At 40.4% G+C, this 17367-nt stretch overlaps 1 protein-coding gene across 3 annotated transcripts in view; it reads right to left on the reverse strand.

The window, feature by feature from the left end:
- Positions 1-1165: 1165 nt before the first annotated feature.
- Positions 1166-17367, reverse strand: part of AXIN1 (axin 1) — a 100115-nt gene continuing 83913 nt past the window's right edge. For 2 of the 3 annotated variants that reach the window (XM_075179180.1, XM_075179179.1), the window contains 8 exons: positions 16908-17004; positions 12926-13063; positions 9985-10538; positions 9007-9183; positions 8256-8501; positions 6754-6861; positions 5465-5632; positions 1166-5378 (listed from right to left, as the gene is read on the reverse strand). In XM_075179180.1, the coding sequence (XP_075035281.1) occupies positions 5252-5378; positions 5465-5632; positions 6754-6861; positions 8256-8501; positions 9007-9183; positions 9985-10538; positions 12926-13063; positions 16908-17004 (1615 nt within the window). In that variant the 3' untranslated portion in view covers positions 1166-5251. The remainder of the gene's footprint in view (positions 5379-5464; positions 5633-6753; positions 6862-8255; positions 8502-9006; positions 9184-9984; positions 10539-12925; positions 13064-16907; positions 17005-17367) is intronic. The other variant, XM_075179181.1, reaches the window with a different exon arrangement.

Consider the following 17367-nt stretch of genomic DNA (forward strand, 5'->3'; position numbering starts at 1 on the left):
GTGCCTCTTCCAGACAAATCATACCAGATGGATCAAGGAAGTAATTATACAGGCGTACAAGAGCAATGTGCATAAGGTACTGGGGAGTCTGAGGGCACACTCACCATAAGCAGTAGCAACGCTCAGGCTTCAGCAACAGAGCTTTCTAAAGCAGCTGGATAGACATCTATCCATGCTTTCACTAGTCATTATCATCTGTATGTCTTATCTTCTATTAACTCTGTTTGGGAGACTTTTCTCCACACAGCCCCTGAATAAATTCCTTATGCAGCACACGTGACTGATCTGTTCATTGTAGCCCTCCCTATTATATTGCTTGAGTACATCCCATTGTAATGTCTGCCATGTAGGACTGAAAAGGGAAAAGTAGCAAAATTATAGTCAATGTGAATTCGGTTTCCTCAAAATACTACATGGCAGTATTACCATCCATGGTGGATATGTTTGTTTTTCTGAGAAGGCTTGGCAAGTCAATCAAAAATGTAGAAGAGGAGGAACAGCCTTATATACTGTATATTTGTTTCTACCCAAACTAGAAGTGAATTTACCCATTGTAATAGCTGCTACAGAGTATTTAGAGGAAAGGAAATTAGTGTCAACTATAATTCACTATTGCTGCATTTCATTCCCGGTGTAAAGTCCACATGGGGGCAGGCGGCGGAGATACTGGGACGGCGTTTTGCACATTTTGGTACTCTTGTTTTGCATTTAAATAATGAAACCATAGACTTTGTTTGGGCTACATTCATTGTGAATGGAATGCACTGGGGTCGGAACCCATGGATAGGTGGGGGGCGGTTTTGGATGAATAGAACCACACTCATCGGATACATACAATAGGTGAGTCAACCAAAAATAAAAATAGACCTTAAAAGTAGGTTATCAGGAGAAATACATTATGGCTTTCGAATATCTGATTCCATGGAAACATTCTTCCAGTCTGATGTCCGATGCTGTTCTGGAAACGGGATTGTAGGGTTATTTTAACTACCGACAAGTTATTACAAAGGTTGACAATTCTACCTAAATGTTCAGGGAACCTATTCAGTCAGCCAAGACAGCCATCATATTTCCTAAAGTAATTCTCTTGGTGAAAGAGTATTTAATGATGCAATTCAATAGCAATCTTCCAAATGAAAAAATAAATTGACAACAGGTGGGAATATCTCAGTTTATACTTTTATTAATCTCCAAGTACCTTTATAAAATGTACAAGAAAGTATCTGTGGGGTATTGATCAATGATAGTTGTGTTCAGAAAATGTACATATTTACAAAGAAGAAAAACCTCTTTAGAAAAAGTGAAAAACAGGATTTAAAAAAAATCTTACACATCTCCTGGATATAAAGCAAAATATGTTGAAATTGAATTGAACTACATTTAAAGGCACTCTGTGACAGACATCTATATGTAAATAGACCAGGAACATGAACACTCTTCTACAAGTGTTGAGTGGATTTTCACCCCCACAGACATAAGACCAGTACCAATCAAATTGTATTAATATTTCTGTGAGACTATAATGACACACTTTGGCTTTAAATCTGATTACTGGACTATAATTTACGGACTACAACAAAGTAAAGAGGTATGTTAAGAGATAGACATTAAAACACTGAATCATATACGTTGTATCTGAATGCTATATCTAAATAAGTGATCCTAGCTTCAAAACAGCCCAGATATATCATTGGAAAAAAAACCAAAACCCTAAATTATAGGGGACAAAACTCAAAAATACAAAATTGGGCATGTATCAAGTACAGTACTTTCTAATAAAACAAATGCTAATAAAATATAATTTTATAGCCAATTAATCTGTAACAGAGTAGGAATACATCCACTGCATTAGGGTCACGTAATCTATCATAAACTGGGTACATTGGAGAAGGCAGAAACATACATAAAATTTGGGCTTACAGCAAAACTGCGTTATCTGCCCCCATTAAAAATATATTTATGTACACTAAAGACAAAAGGCAAATTTCACATAAAAAAAGTGTTTTTTACAAGCCCATACTAATTTGCATAAGTATTTGTGAACAGCAGCCTGCGGAGGTTTGGGGGGGATATACGTACAAAACAAGAGGCACCTGAAAGCATACAAATACATATTACCAGTAATTTATACATCAACATCGGTGGTTGAGATTTAATTTCCCATATGATACAGCAGATAGAGGCAACAACTATAAACACTTCTCGATACGTCAAAATGTAAACTAGCAAAGGGGAGACAAAACCGGGGATTGTACAAAGAAAAAGGAACCGTTGAGGAGGTAAATCCTCTTTACCAAAATAAAACCCAAAATGCACATTTCTGTCAAGTGTACACCCGCAAAGCTGCCGTCCATTCCTCATTGGACTGATGACAATTTAAATACTGAAATACCCACCCCACTTTTAATCTATTTAGTTTTCTGTACAGGATTTAATATAAACTAGTTGGATAAATCATTCTGTAAAAGAAACAAGAAAGAAAAGAAGATTCTAGTCATTCCACATTTGCATTTAAAGACACTGGGAGCTGCCATATTGTTTGCTTGACCAATGTATAAAAATTAACAATGACAAAACATTGGCATTGGGCGTACAATTTTTTTTTCTTTTTTTCAAGCATAAAGAGTTTAACAAAATATAGTATATTTATAAAGAAATATAATTTCAGTATAAAACAACTACAGCGAGAATCAAGTTCAATTTGTATTAGAAATTAACGTGTTTACTCGAATATCCCAAATTGTGTATTTATTACATTTCAATCCCAATGCTTGAAAGCTACCTTGGAAAAGTAAAAAAAAAAAGCATATCTGCACTTACTGGAATCCCTTACTAACCCCCACATCACCCCCTCCCCCCAAAAAAGAAACCCTGGGATAGCGCAGTGGCAAATTACACAAACATGCAATATATATATTATTTTATATATTAGAAAACTTAATATACACAAAATAATTTTGATTCACAATTGTGTTTCAAATGAAGAAAAATTTTACACAAACCTTCCTCAAAAATAGTCTACATCTGGCGACAACGGATACAAATAGGCTGCGTTCAATAACTTGCAAAAAACAAACAAAAAAAACAAACCACAAATATAATTTGATTAATTTTGATGCTATGCAAGCATTGTTTAACAGGTTTTCATTATGTAACAGAAATTGGCAATAACTCTTTCTTGTGAAGGCAGTCTTCTGAGAATATAGAGGACACACAACTTAATATACATCCAGGGGATAGAAATTAGGGTAAATACAAAAACAATAATTAATAAAAAGACGTTACAGAGTAACAGTTTCTCATCACTCAGCCTTTGAGAACATGGCCCGGTGCATAGCCACGAATATACATTCTATTACAGAACATGAATGTGAAAAGCATCTCATTTGTAAAATCTGCAAGTCTAAGGAAGGACTAACAGATATGCAGTTTACATTCACAAAATGCAACACTGTTATATTACACTAGAGGGAAAACTAGTGTATGTTAAATATTTTATATTATTAAATACAGCGTTTTAATAACACCAAGATTGCTATTGAAAAAACATACAGGCCAAACACAAAAAGGGCTCCTGCTCATTCTACTGGACTCAAACGTGACCCACACAGAATAATAGTTAAACTAAACAGTTCAATAAATAATGTTGCCCAGATAGAGCAGATGCACTAAACACAGCTTTCTAAAAGCTCCGGGATACAAAACATAATGAGACATCGACCACAGACCATTGTTCCAGACGTATTTCCTCTGTAACAGGAAAGCTGAATGACTTTAACACCTTTCAATGGGAGCAGCAAAATTAAATGGAGAACCAATTCTATTAAACAAAACTGGGCCAAGATGAAGTAGAGATAGTGGGATAAAGGAGACGTCTGCTTTCATGAAAGTTAATTGCAATAAAGTTAGCGTTAATTCTAAGATGCAGCCACTGTTTGTGCGGCCGTCTTTGGTTAGGCTTTTGAACTTGGAGAAACTTGCAGCTGACGATGCACCGGGTGGGTTATGACTTCTAACGGGTGACCGATTCCCCAGTAACCAAGGGAAGCCACAAAAAGAGGCGTCTGACATTGCAACACCAACAAGGAACTGCAGAATTGAAAGAGAGAAGCAAGGTAGGAGTTCCTACAAACATTGGGGCAAGGTACAATCTTGTTTTCCTTTTATATCTCACTAACCACAGAGCAGCTGACCAAAGAACTTCACATTTTTAAATTGCAAGTTTACCATGCCTCAAATCAACTCGTAATAGATACGTAATGAATGTAGGAGAAACTGTATGTCATAGTTCATCTTCATTCAAGTACATAAAGCCTTCAAGACCACACAAATGTAGTTACTGCCGACAATTTGATATCCATGGTCATACAGGAAATGTGGTGACAGTGAACAGGTCTATTCTGAATCCTTTATTAAATACCCAAGTGCCACCTTGACATTAAACAGTATACATTGTATTCTCTACTGGACCCTTCTCTCCCATGTGCCAAACATTTAGATTTTTAGAGCAAGATATGTTGGTGGAAGAGGCTTTTGACAGAAGCAGATCACTTTAATATATCAACCAAAATAATAATAACAATATAAAAAAAAACAAAAAAACAAAACTATTCTGGAATACAAAAGGGGTTAAATAATAAATTATATTTCTAGTTGCAGAAAAAAGGACCCACATGGAGCAGCTCTATTTTAAAAATAAAAAATGTTGGAAAGGTCTTTAAAATAGCCAGGTACCCATAGATAATGCATCGATAATGAGGTCTAGGCCCAGCGTGCATATTGGACAGAACTAATCACACACACGTGTGGAGAGTGAAACACTGGAAAGAAAAGAGATGTTGGCAGAAAGTTTACTCTTTAGGTTACCATGGACTTTACAAGATGAGGTGACCTCAGCACCGTAGTGTGTAGATTTACATAAGAGCACTGTGACATTTGGGAATTCTCTTCCTGTTTATTTCAAGGTATCAAAAATATGCAGCTTTCATAAACAAGGTTCTATTACAATCTCTAGCTGAACTGTACACGGCTACATTACATGAACTACTCTCTGTCCCTGGCAGGGTCTCAGCCTGCAGTCTGGTGGGAGACCCCTGTACAGTAATCAGTCTCCCAGGATCCGGGTACTCCCCCCCCCTTCAGTAAGACAGAGGGGGACACTTGTGTCTTCACCCAATTCCAGCATTCATATGCAAGGTTTTCAAGTCTTCCTTCTATCCATCAAGCGCTCCAGCTTCTCTTTTCAGGTGACCTAGTCAATCTTTTCCACTTTCCCAATAATTTTTTCTTCATAAATGGGTAGAATAGAGTCATCGTCTCGCACTTCCTCAAACACCACGCCGCAATCAAATTCATCGCTTACTTTCTTGAAGTAATACCTGGGGGATGGAAACAGGATAGGTTCAGTGACACGACTGCAAGCACAGGATACCTAAGTAGACTGTGAGCGTTTGTGTGACTCTACCTGTAATTTCCTTTCTTTGTCAGCAGCTCCTTAAACTGTCCCAGGGTCACGACACGACCTTTCACCATGGTCCTGTAGGGAATAGGCTCTCCACAGAAATAGTAAGCCACGACAATGTTATCACAGGGCTGTCCAGGGCCGCTTCCTCCTTTCTTCTGGGACTTTAACCTGACAAAAATAAACCGGGGAGGTGAGGAAGAAGTTGTGCAACATAATCTATTCTGGGCTATCCACAGCGCTACAGATTTAAGAAGGGCTACACCACCTGGTATTTCAGCCCCCCCATGAGCCACAGAGAACCTTACAAGCAGGAAGTCTGATGTACACAGATACCTTCCAACAAAAAGATTGTTTTTAAACTATAAGAAAATATTTGTGTATGACACGAGTAGCTCACCTAGTTCTTACACTGCACATATTGTACACACACCTTAAGGACAAAACAAAATCCCCAAAAAAGAAAAAAAGTTTCCGTATACAAAACCATGTTCAGTCTTCCCTAGAGTGTTCTAAACAAGTTGAAATTATTTCCACAGATACAGCCTTACCAAAAACTCTTGGACAAATGTTAGTCTGCAATGCCCCTGTGTATGAATCTGTACATTTATGTTATCAAGGAGAAAAGCAAATCAATCACATCTCAGCATTACATTACCTACTACATTATACAAGATAGAAAAACACTAAACGGTCAGCACACACGCTGGGCAGACAGCCATATATAAACAGTACTGCTGGTAAATAAGCTCAGCAATACATGCAGGCTTAGGTTATATATGACTGAAAGCAGCATTAAATGTGTCACAAACCACGCCATTATATTGTTGCCCAAAAACAACCCATTCTGTGCCGTTCCCAATATATGGTCATTCTATATTTTACTTTACATAGACTACATTGTGCTTGTATCGTAAAGTGCTAACATCATGAAGTCCTTTTCTGCTAAGCTTATTACCTAAGCAGTAGGATCTCTGGAACCGAATTAAAAAAAAAAGTGCTAATAGGAAGCTTTCCAAACCTTGCCATCTGTTCTCTATCTACTGGGAAGGAAGAATATTCCACTATTTGCTCACAGTGGTACTCCTATATCATAGGTGGATAAATGTACAGCGCAGCAGCATTGGATGTGGTGGGAAACGAACGGAGATTTGGTAACAGCTGACCGGAAAGGGAGACGCACAGGGTTAGGGAGGGGCGACTACAGGTGGGGGCGACTACAGGTGGGGGTGGTTGGAGAGGATTGAACAAGTACAGAGAAATTGACACATGATAAGAAGAGTGACACATACTGTGACTCTGAGAGGTCCATGTCGGAGACAGCTGGCACCACATTCAGCGGTGGGATATAAGCTGGCCTGACAGAAGTGCGCCCCCGCTGGATAACCTCTTGAACATACCTAGAGAACAACCTTACAGATTAGACAATGTTCTACATCCATGCACAGTGGCACCCAGTGAAAACTCACTATTTCACTAAATAACACGACAGCCGTGATACAGGCGGTCACATGCAAAATAATTACTACACATTCCCACCAATAATCACAGGAATACTAATTGTAGCAGTCTGGATGGATTTCAGGATACGGTGCCAGCTCAGGTCATGTGGTGGCTCCTTGTTAGGGTGGGGGCGGTGTGGGGGAATTGCCGCTTTAACAATTTTTCAGCAGTCTTTAAAATTCCACTAGATTTAACGCAATAAAACTCCCTATAAAGCATTTTCACACAACACTACAAACCCACCGACAGCCTGAAAACATGCCACGGAGTCTTATGGCACGGCTGATTTTTATCAAATTCTTGATGTACTCTTATTAAAGCAAACTCAATGTAATCTGATATTTATTTTTTTTTCTGTGCTTTTTGGGGCCCATTAAATTCCCAGCACTAGCTGCGCTGCAGTCCTCACAGCCCAGGCACTTTCACCAGGTTCTCGGAAACACTGATCCCTATAATGCTTCTGTATGTTCACCTCTGAATGTGCTCTCTACCGCAAGGACAACACAGCATGCCTTTTTAAGAGGACAAAATACAAAAATAAATCTTATATAATTCTACTTCTGCTTTCTAAATCACACCAGGATGGAACTGGAGCACCCAGTAGGTTCTGCAGACCTTTAAGAATCTACAATCCAAAGTCTGACCAACTCACAGCAGCCAATATAACACCACAAAAAATGGCTGATGTCAATAGAGGTGACTGACAGGCTCCTGAACTTTACATTATTTTGCCTCATCCTGTACTAACCTGCAAATTATTAGAAAGAATAGGAGACAATAAGTAATAGAGGAAATCTGAGCTTCTAGCTGGTGTACGCTGACATATTGGTAGACCGTACCAGCCATGATGGACATAATTATCATTCTTCATGAGCACAGAAGACAGATTTACTGTATGTTTTGATCCATTTACAACAGTTTGAAGTGAAATTTAATATTTTCATAATGGTGGTGGCTGACAAAAGAGCCCTTTATAGCACAAAGGATATTTTTAATGTTGTGTAAACATAAACCGCAAATATTTTTATATATTTATTGTATGGCTGCTGGTTTAAATTGTCCTTGCCAGCACTATTTCACACTTGAATTGGCAGAAATCTCTGCAAAGACCGACCAAATATACTTGCACTGAAAAATAAAGGGGTGCTAACACCATTTAATTAAAGGTGTGCAATAGCGGGGCATGGAGACCTTGTAAACAAGGTTAATCCGGTACCTGGAGATTGCAGCACAGGCAGGTATGTTGCAGCGTAAGGGGATAAAACGATGACCATGCTGAAGCGTTGGATACCTTTGTTTTACTTGCGTTTTCCCAGCTTTTTTCTCCTCCTCCTCCAGCCGTCGGCGTGCTTCTTCCAACTGTGTCAGCGGATTGGGGGCAGGATTGGGCGGCATGGTGGGGTCTTGGACAAAGGGGTGAGAGGGCTGCACCACATTGCGTAGCTGAGCGCTGACCCACGGGTGGACTGCGCCGGGCCGTTCAATGGAAAGTGGTCTAGGCACGTCATGAGCAGGCTGCTTCTTGGCACCTGATGAGCTGCAGACGTAAATTGTATTATAAGCAAAGGCCAACAACAACAAACCACTTCTACAGCATAGATAGGCTAGAATGTGAAGCCACTGGCATTAGTAACAGGGCACATTGTGCAGATCATAGAGGACCCAGGCATGTCCAACTTGTGTTCTGTGGGCCGCAAGCGGCCTTTGCTCGGCAGGGAACTTGCTGTTCTCTAAGACGTCTCAGATGACTGTACTTTATTTAGCAGTTGAGTTATCAGACATTATACTTATGCGCACTTTAGTAAAACTAAAAGACAAATGTAACTAATGGAATACAGGATTTTTTGAATTGGACATAACCGGTATGCTGTTCCCTCTACAAGCGGATGATACATCTGGGAACCACGTTCTGTCCACAAAATGTGAATGCACAGAACATAAACTTCTGATAGGACAACAAGTTTTCTTTGCATCCCTCAGGCCGGGAGGACATCCAGATGATGAACCATGCAGGCAATGCTGGAGTACATATATAGACTCACCTATGGACGGTTTTCTTGTGTCTGCTAATCTCTTTCTCCCCCTCCAGTATCCACTGCATGATTTTCTGGTGCCTTTCTGCATCCTCTGGCACAACAGGCATTTCGTAGTTGGCACTTTCAATCTTCCCCGAGTCCACTTTCTTTGCATTCCTTTTGGCGAGCATACTTACTTTCCCACTGGAAGAGAGAGAGTATGTTAAAGACGTGTGAAGGCTTACTACTAAATGCTGAACACCTAAGGAAGGAGTCGTCTAACGGCTAAATGCATGGTCACTTTCTGGAAAGCCCGGTGGGTATTCCATTGTGACTTTGGGAAAGTCATTGCCTCACTGTGTCCCAAACATTAAAAATAGATTGTAGATTACAATGGCAAACGTGTTTGACCCATTCCGAGTACTGTACTAATACAGGTTTAATGTCCAACAGCCGGCTCACATTGTGGGCTAATTTTGCACTCTCTGCTAGTAAGTAAATATGTGTATAAATGTGCTCTATGTGCTTTTTCCTTTATACCAGTGTGGGTAAGAAGGAGCGTGTACAAACTATATTCCAATATGATTCCACACCCTGTCAGCGCCTGTTGAACAATGGTTTCTGTGGCCTATATAACGGCGTTCATAGAAAAGTACTGCAGAGGCTGCTCAGAAATTGGCAGCAGTCAATAACCGTTCTGAAATGTGAATCAGGTTCAGTTTATATGAAGTAAACCCATCGCTTACACACAGTGGGGGAAGTAAGGTGCCTTTTTCATCACAGTATCTAGCTCCCAATGAATTGATGAGCAGTAGACAAAATCGAAGACACTGCTTATAGGTAACATGTACTCTATAAATGTCTTACCAGTCATAGCATTCATTTTACGCGCAAGCCTCAAAAACACAACTATCTAAAAACATGACCAAAACCAGAAATCACTTAAGGCGACAGGGAAAGCACCTTAATCCCCAAACATTCTGTAATCTTGCGCCCCATGCTTACCTGTAGCCCAAAGAATCCATAGGACTGGGGGCCATCCCCATACTCTCTGCATAATTTCGGGATTTGGTTGCATAGTTATGAGGGTCTACATTCCAAGAAAAGTTGCTTTGCACTCTTTGTGTGGCCTCAGCCTCAATCTGTTCTTTAGGTTTCACCCCACTGTGGTGGTGAACATGGTGATAGATGTGTTTGTGATACAGGTTGGACGCTTCTAATTTCGAGCCAGACTTGGCCGAATGCTTGCCGTGCCCAGATTGCATTGTTCCCACAGATACAGGCAGGCCTTTGCTCAAGTGGCCGCCATCTGGCGAGCGCGGCTTTGGGGAATGGCGGCCGGGGCCCGGAGACTGGCAACCTGGCGTTTTCATGACGCGTTGCACATGTTCATCAAGAATGGATTCTGGATTTTCTTCATGGGCGTCTTTGATCTGCATCCCAACACAGCCCATCTCAGAATACCGAGAACCGAAATGATGCACAGGCTGGCTTGAAGGCAACTTGTGGCTAACCATCGAAGGAGCGGATGAAACATCAGCATCATCTCCTTCTTCTTCCTTTGGGACACAAAATAAAAACACCAAGATCAGAATGTCAAATTGGACAAATGCAAATTATATAAAGAGAATAGCTCATGCAGATACTCTATTGCTGCCTTATAAATGGATCCCATTGAAATATAGAACTGTACCACTAGGTGGCAGAGTTGTAGAACAAATCTACAATCTCACCCTAGAATATAATGTTTCTGCATGACCTGGTCAAAAGTTTTTAATTTTTAAACAAGCAGAGAGAGACAAAATGAACACCGAGAAAATTAATAAAAGAAGAAAATGTATGCAGTCTATTGTAGATTAGAGATCCCAAAATGTTGCATCTCTGGTACATCCACCAACCATCGCAGCTCTACTATCGATCAAACCACCGGGATATATATGTGATTGAGAGGATGTGTGGCAATTAAATAATATATGAGCTACATCCTCAATGTTAAAGGACAACCGATGCAGCTGAGAGAGAAATACAGTCTGTCTTCTTATGAATATAGCTGTAATGTTTGTAGCACACAGAACAGATTACCTAGTGTTAAAGGCTAAGGTTTTTATTGTTTTGATAAAAGAGTCGAACGCAAGGATCCCTAAGTACTATAAATGACCTCGCAGTTACAGCTTCTATCATCCGCTGCTTTCCCTCGTTGTCCCAATTGTTTCCCAGGAGAACTGTAGACTACAGTCTCCACAGTCCAGTTTAGTTCAGCTATGTCCACATTTGTCTAATTGACAGTCCCAGCTGTATTACAAGCGGAGGGTGGGCTGTCAATCGGCCAACATGCAGCACAGGGCTTACTATCCAACCTGTGGAGAACTTGGTCTATGACTGTCCATGACCACCATGGACAACCAGGACACAGAAGTCTTTAAGCGGTTTCTGATCACAGCCAGCAGATCGTGGTGATGGTCAGGTTTCACTCACAGCAGATGTCAGAGAGCAAGTAAAGCCACTATTTAACAATAATATAAGATAAACACTGTATACTGAGCTAAATAACAGAAATGAAATAACTGAGCTGTTAATATGTCCAACATGCTGTCTTCTACTCCTCTGCAGCAGGGCGTCGTGTTAGGAGGGAGATGATGCTATAACGAAGCATGCAGAGATCCTGAACACAATTGCACTATGCGGATTGCTAGATTCACACACGGGGGCGGGGACAGTGATCGTGATGTCACAGCATCTCGAATGACTGCAGTCTTAGCTTTTTGTTCTCAGTTTTAAAGAAGTGACCTTCACCAGTCTTATAGAATAGGGAGGAGATACTGTACTTTTTAGAAGAACTGAGGTCATATGTCAGGTAAACAATAAATGAACAGTTTATATATGATTATTTTTTTAAATATTGGGCTTTAGTGGTCCTTTAATTTACTTGGTTTGCTATGTTGGTAATGGAGCTCCATGCTAGGCTTACAGGGGCTAGTCAGCCCAGGGATTCATTGATGTAGCCAGTAACAGATATATTTAATTCCTTGTCATAAAATCACTGTTCACAACAGTCAGTGCTCAGGCTTCTACATTCCAGTATAACCTGGAACTGACCGCGGCTGGATGCTGCTAGATCCAGGTTACACTGAATCTACCAATGCTCGCAAACGTGGAAAACCGAGATTGACTGATTGAGTTAAAGAAATACAAGAAAAAAGGGTAGACGTGGAATAAAGATCGACCTTTGTTCCAAAGCTGTAACTGGATCATATCTTAACTAAAGTACATATATTTGGTATTGCTATAGTCAGGTGAACTAGCAAATACATTTTTGTGAATGAATCCACTTTGGAATATTAACTATGGATTATTATTTTTATGTTTTTCCTTTTATATAAAGTGCTAAAAAATGAATTTGTTACCAAAATAATGTGCTATGTCTCGAATGGTAAAAGAAGAAGACGAAATTCAATATGATACGCAAAGTAGTTAATTATTCTCTGTCTAAAACTTGTGGGAAAACTGTGAAATGAGGTCTGGTCACAAAGGTTTAAAATCCCCCCGTTTATGAAAGCGTTAACAAAAACACACACATTGAACTGACCAGTGCTAATAAGAGCGCATGGCTTAAAAGAAGCCTATTGTTCCCAAAAACATCCAGTCCATTTACAAATAAGAGTTTTGCATAATTGAACTTTAAACCATTTAGAGTTGAGCAAAAGACTTTCTTCTGAACCCTCACAATAATCATGATGGAGAGGGCTATTTATTAACAAAGTGTGAAACGCATTCAAATTCTATAACGGACATGATAAAAACAACACTGTTAACACACTGACATAATATCAGAGAGTTACATAAATGTCTCGGTACCATAACGGCCTATCTAATGCCAGGGTGGTGGCCACCAGCAACGCTACGGCCAGACGGACACCACGCATCCCAGCGGCTGACCCATACTCACAGCTCTCACGCGTTTCAGTCGCTCCTCCAACTTCTGTTCTGCTTCCCGGTCTCTCAGAACTCCCTCCAAGCGACTTATTAGCTCAGCAGCAAATTTTTCAGGATCAACGTGAATATCCTTTGGTATGTGATATGTACGCTGGGGAGACCATAAAGGAGTATGCGGACGTGAGTTATCAGAGACAATGTATCAAATGGAACAGAAACAATACCTGAAATATATTAACACTTTCTGGTAACCTTGTACAGAACAATGTTATTAAATTATGTTTTGCAATAAGAAAAAAGAGGTATACATTGCATATACTTTATATAAAATAAACAGACAGGGTTGTGTAAACTGACTGGACAAGCAATGGCAGCCAATTAGCAGGGTTGACAACCTTTTGAGAGGTCCAGTTTACTTCAAAACTTCAGCGCTGTCAGTCTGCATGAAGGGAGTTGCAATATTGGTTGGGGGGTGATTGTCACCCAAGAACGTGTCCACACTCAGCAGTGGCGTGGGTCTTAAATGAATAAAATGACTTTTACCTCTCTTAAGGGTTAAATTGGCAATATAGCCTGTCTATTTTCCAATTATACCACCTTATCCTATACCTATAAGTACTCTTTATATACACTCTACTGGTGAGTAAAGAGCACTCACCCTAAAGATCCTGATATTTTTGCACCTAAACCTCCACCTCCCTCTACATGAACAAAATTTAGCGCCACTCTTGAATCTGATCACATTGGTAAGATGCAATGACGGCACCGAGAGGTCCTGGAAGTAGGCAGGGAACTCTCTATGGCCAGGCCGACCAAACATGGCAGAAGAAAAAGCCTTTAATGACAAAGAATAAAAGAATATCTATCGATCTATCTATCTTTACAGATCTTTAATTTGTGCGTCCTTTAACAATGCACAATACAGGGGGCAAGATGCAAGATAAATGGAGCCAAAAGCCTGTTTTAAAAGGATTTACAAAAATAAACATTTATACACAAAGAAAGCTTCTGTTACACAATCTCGGCAATTAACAGCCCTGACATTACTGAAGGTCTTCAATGCAATATAATGAAACAACAAGCAGACTAATAAAATAATGTGTTTATCGCAAAATAAATGATTTTTCATAAGAACCTATGTATAATTGTAATTGTTCTAGTGTACACACTATATATAGAAAACCAGACATGCACAAAAAAAAAATGAAAATGAAAATAAAGATGACGTAGGACCCAATAATAATAATAATAATCTACAGTAACCCTTAAAGAGGGCAAACAAGAAACACAGAGATGGATTAATCAAATCTCCAGGGTAAACACATGATAGTTGGAAGCCAAGGAATGGAGTCTGGGAAACAAAAGCCCCCTTTCATAACGGCATGGCTGACTTGAAACAGGACGGATCACGCTGGAAACAAGAATGGCCTGGATGTAATATGTACAGCCAACCAAATATTTACACAACCTGATGTTGTTAGAAGCAGAAAGGCATATAATGATATGAAACGGGGGCTTTAAATACCTATGGGCGAATGTTACAATCATTGAGTTTGAATATGAGCAACAATATTCAATTAAAAGACTAAAATCAGAGAAGACGGGGAGATGATTTCTTCCTCAATTAAATACAGTACAAAATAAGGTATATAATGTACGATGGGACTTCCTGTGCCAGTGTGCTAACAATCCAAAAGGTTAATATCACCAATTATTATTATCGTTTATTTGTTAGGCGCCACAAGGTTTCCGCAGCGCTGTACACAGCACAAACAGTACTATACAGGGTAAAACAGTACAGAACAATAAACACAAAGTACCAGAACTTCAGAGACTCCAGGCAGGCAAATACAGTAAAGACGGAGCGGAAGAACAGGTATGGAGACAGGAGGGGAGAGGGGCCCTGCTCATACGAGCTTACATCATAAGTGAGGGTAAACAAAATCAGGCACAAAAGGGAGCCAGTGAAGCAAAGGGGAGAGTAAAAAGGGGGCCAGGGGAGAAACAGAAGAGATGAGAGGTTAAGTGGATGGTTGGTAGGCCATAAGGAACAGGTGAGTTTGAAGTGCCCACTTGAAGGAGCACAGATTGGGTGAGAGACGGATGGCGCGAGGGAGGTCGTTCCAGTGAAGGGGGGCAGCTCTAGAGTGGGAAGAGGTGATCGGAGTGGAGGAGAGGCAGCGATCATTGGCCGAGCGCAGGGAGCGGGCGGGAGTGTGAATGGAGAGGAGGTTAGAGAATACCAATGTATTAAAGGGTGCCAGTACAACTTTACTAAGCAGATATAAGGACATTCCTGCCCTTGGATGTATGATGTATCACTGTAGCCATCTGTGATCATATTCGCTCTCCCTTAATGAATATGCAGCTTTGTACACCATATGCGCATGTCAATGAAATGCTCATTAGGTCCTTCACACCCTGGTTGCAACCCAGAGACTTGGGTGTTTATTGTTAGACTACAGACAATGAATGTTTTAGCACCTGTTACTTTGCAGCCTTCTGATCAGCACACTGTAGCATTTCCATGTTAAAGGTCAATATCTTTATTTGTTATCTAAGTGAATGTTGTATGTTTTTTTCTTATTTTGTTGTGACAGATCTTTTCTTGGTTGTGTTTTTAAATATGTCAGGATGGGGGGGGGGGGGGGGGGGTAATTTTCGGGTCGTACGGTACCTTAACATCAAAGATTTTCTTGTCCACCTCTATGGGGTGCAAGGCAAGTCTGCAATGTTACATTGCTGCGGAGCGCCTCTGCAACGCAACTCAATTCACCCAGTAGTCTCTAATTTATTATTTTTACTAAATTTAAATGCCTGTACAAATAAGTCCTACAATGTGCGTTCCCTCTTTCTCCCGTTTATGTGCAGTTTTCTCTGTCTTTGTTTTGTTTTTTAAAAAAATAATTAATTATAAGGTCTCTGGTCTGAATAAAATTTGGGAGACACTACGGGCAGGCACTTGTTTATAACACCTGCTTGTTTCAGATGCTGATCTGTAAAGAATTAGTACATGTTTATTGATAAACTGGGTGTTCTTTGTCTTAGCAGTTCCTCTCTTCTGCAGATTGGGAAGTACTGCACTGCTGTGTAAATTACGGCAGTGAATGTCCGCACAGGAATAATGCCCGTTCTGGGCAAATAACACGGCAGGTTTAATGGGTTAATAAAATGTTGGCAGATGCTGTCTAGGGAAAGAGCACACCATAGCCAGTAGTGGAAACACCTGCATTGTACAACACCACATTTCTGCGCTACATGCAAAAGCAGACAGTATTTTCCCGGCAAGTACAAAATTGCATTTGCACCCCTTGCATCGCAACCTGGTTTGTTCAGGTGCACATTTGCTCTCTGGATTTGCCCCTTACTGCGGCCCTGTGGCAGGATCTCCCAGTACTAGTGAATGTGTCGGCAGGATGATGTGTGTGAACAGGCTGAGAACAGGTTTGTTGTGGTGAAGGGTTCTGAGCTCGGATGTCAGAGGCTGAAATAGTGGATAATACATAAATTACACTAACGAAGCACAAAAAGCACCAACCTGGCTGTAAATGATAGTACTGGATATCCCGGGAATGGGGTGTTGGTTATGACACTAGCAGGGTAAATCCCAGGGTGTGGCTAAATTAGTGGTTGCAGTATTTTGGGAAGCAATTCCCACACAAAGCACAGATCCAGAAATGGAGGATTTCAAATCGCTGATATAAATAGGAGTCTAACTTATCAAAGTTATAACTACCAGTGACCATCATTTTTATTTATTAAATATATTTGGAATGCTGACCTGTACCATCATAGCCGTTACTGTACTTTGCTACAGAAATAGGAAAACCATATAAAAGATGAAGGGCGATTTGTCGGTGTTCCTCCTCACCCACTGTGGTGTATCTGCTAGGACTACAGAAAGTTATGCCCAGGCTTTACACTGTGCAGCATGGGGTGCAGACTACCAGTGTTACAAAGAGAGCAGACAAAGACCCCACGTCACTAATACTTACTGGAATGTGAGGTAGTGGCACACGTCCATTGGCTTTGGCACTTTCTTGCATTTCCCTGCGATGGTGCTTCCGTAGTCTGTAAGGTGGAACTCCATCTCTGGATAACAGATTAAACACAGGACACAAGATGAGTGTGTTCACCTCTATCTACATCATAACTCTTTTATTCAGCAAAAATGTTCTATTTGTCAAGGTTTAGCATCAATGAGAACCAGGAACAGCACCCAAAACAAGCATTTTCCTCCCAGAGATGTAGTATGATCATGTATGTAAACCCTAATGTATTCTGCGATATCGTTGTCCTCAAACGCTTTTATTTCTCATTTCAGCCTCATGGTAAAAGGTAGATGTGACAGGAGGACCCCTTTAATAGTCTGTACGGTAATCCCTGATAACGAGCTCACCTATTCCTAGCAGTCATGTGGCAAACAAAGACTGCTGTCTGGGGGGCCTATGTATT

The sequence above is a fragment of the Mixophyes fleayi genome, chromosome 7 (genome assembly GCF_038048845.1).
Source record: "Mixophyes fleayi isolate aMixFle1 chromosome 7, aMixFle1.hap1, whole genome shotgun sequence".
Classification (NCBI taxonomy): domain Eukaryota; kingdom Metazoa; phylum Chordata; class Amphibia; order Anura; family Limnodynastidae; genus Mixophyes; species Mixophyes fleayi.